Source organism: Mandrillus leucophaeus, unplaced genomic scaffold (genome assembly GCF_000951045.1).
Source record: "Mandrillus leucophaeus isolate KB7577 unplaced genomic scaffold, Mleu.le_1.0 Scaffold11, whole genome shotgun sequence".
Taxonomy (NCBI): Eukaryota; Metazoa; Chordata; class Mammalia; order Primates; family Cercopithecidae; genus Mandrillus; species Mandrillus leucophaeus.
Window position 1 is genome coordinate 2,292,397 of NW_012099209.1, and position 1,080 is coordinate 2,293,476.

Consider the following 1,080-nt stretch of genomic DNA (forward strand, 5'->3'; position numbering starts at 1 on the left):
AGGCATGGTGGTGCACACCTGTAATACCAGCTACTTGGAAGGCTGAGGCAGGAGAATCACTTGAACCCAAGAGGCAGAGGTTGCAGTGAGCCAAGATCACACCACTGCTCCAGCCTGGGTGACAAGAACGAGACTCCATCTCAAACAAAAAAGAATTTTGAGGTGCGGTCTCACCATGTTGCCCAGGCTGGCCTCAGACTCCTCAGGGTTCAAGAGATCCTCCCACTTTAGCTTCCCAAGTAGCTAGGATTACAGGCAATCGCCACCAGCCCTGGCCTCTGTCCCCTTTTTACTGATGTGTTAGCTGAGGCTCTAAATGGACAAGACAGCTGTCCAGGATCAGTTAGGAGCACTGTAACTTCAGAATTGGCTTTGGCTCTGAGCCTCAGTTTCCCTGTTAATAGTTGTTACTTTGTTGGGAGTTGTTGGAAGGGTCCATGTGACAATGTAAGGAAAGTCCTAGTGCAGCGTCTCCCCCAAGAAGCACTGTGAGCTGTAGCAACTAGATCTCTCATTCATTCCCAGCAGTGTTAACAGGTCCAGGTGTTTGTGGATACCTATAGGAGGATGTAAAGAAGAAGAGGGTTTGGGGGATGGGGTTTTGAAGGCTGAAGAGGAGTTCATTTGGTACAGCAGGAGTTAGAAGAATGACACTCCGATAGAGGGACCAACTTGAGCAGTCTCCATATCAGAGTTGAGATGTGCCTTTACCCCTCATGAGGGCCTTTTGGGGAGTCCCAGGAGGTGCTGAGCTGCGCCCCCTCCTCCAGGAGCTGCAGATGAAGCGTACCGCGATTGAGGCCTTCAATGAGACTATCAAGATCTTTGAAGAGCAGGGCCAGACTCAAGAGAAGTGCAGCAAGGAATACCTGGAGCGCTTCCGGCGTGAGGGCAACGAGAAAGAGATGCAGAGGTGAGTCTGGCGCCTCTGCCCTGCCCCACCCCACCCTGGATCTGGTGCGGTACAAGCCGGGAAGGGAAGGAAGTAGAAGGAGACCAGCCACCTGGAGGCGAAGAGTAGTCTGTTGAAATGGGCTTTGGGCCTGGTGCGATGGCTCAGGCCTGTAATCCCAGCACTTT

At 52.4% G+C, this 1,080-nt stretch overlaps 1 protein-coding gene across 1 annotated transcript in view; it reads left to right on the top strand.

Moving 5' to 3' along the window:
• PIK3R2 (phosphoinositide-3-kinase, regulatory subunit 2 (beta)) overlaps positions 1-1,080 on the top strand; it is a 21,441-nt gene that overhangs the window by 15,442 nt on the left and 4,919 nt on the right. Inside the window, exon 10 of the mRNA XM_011990956.1 lies at positions 771-913. Within this exon, the coding sequence (XP_011846346.1) occupies positions 771-913 (143 nt within the window). The remainder of the gene's footprint in view (positions 1-770; positions 914-1,080) is intronic.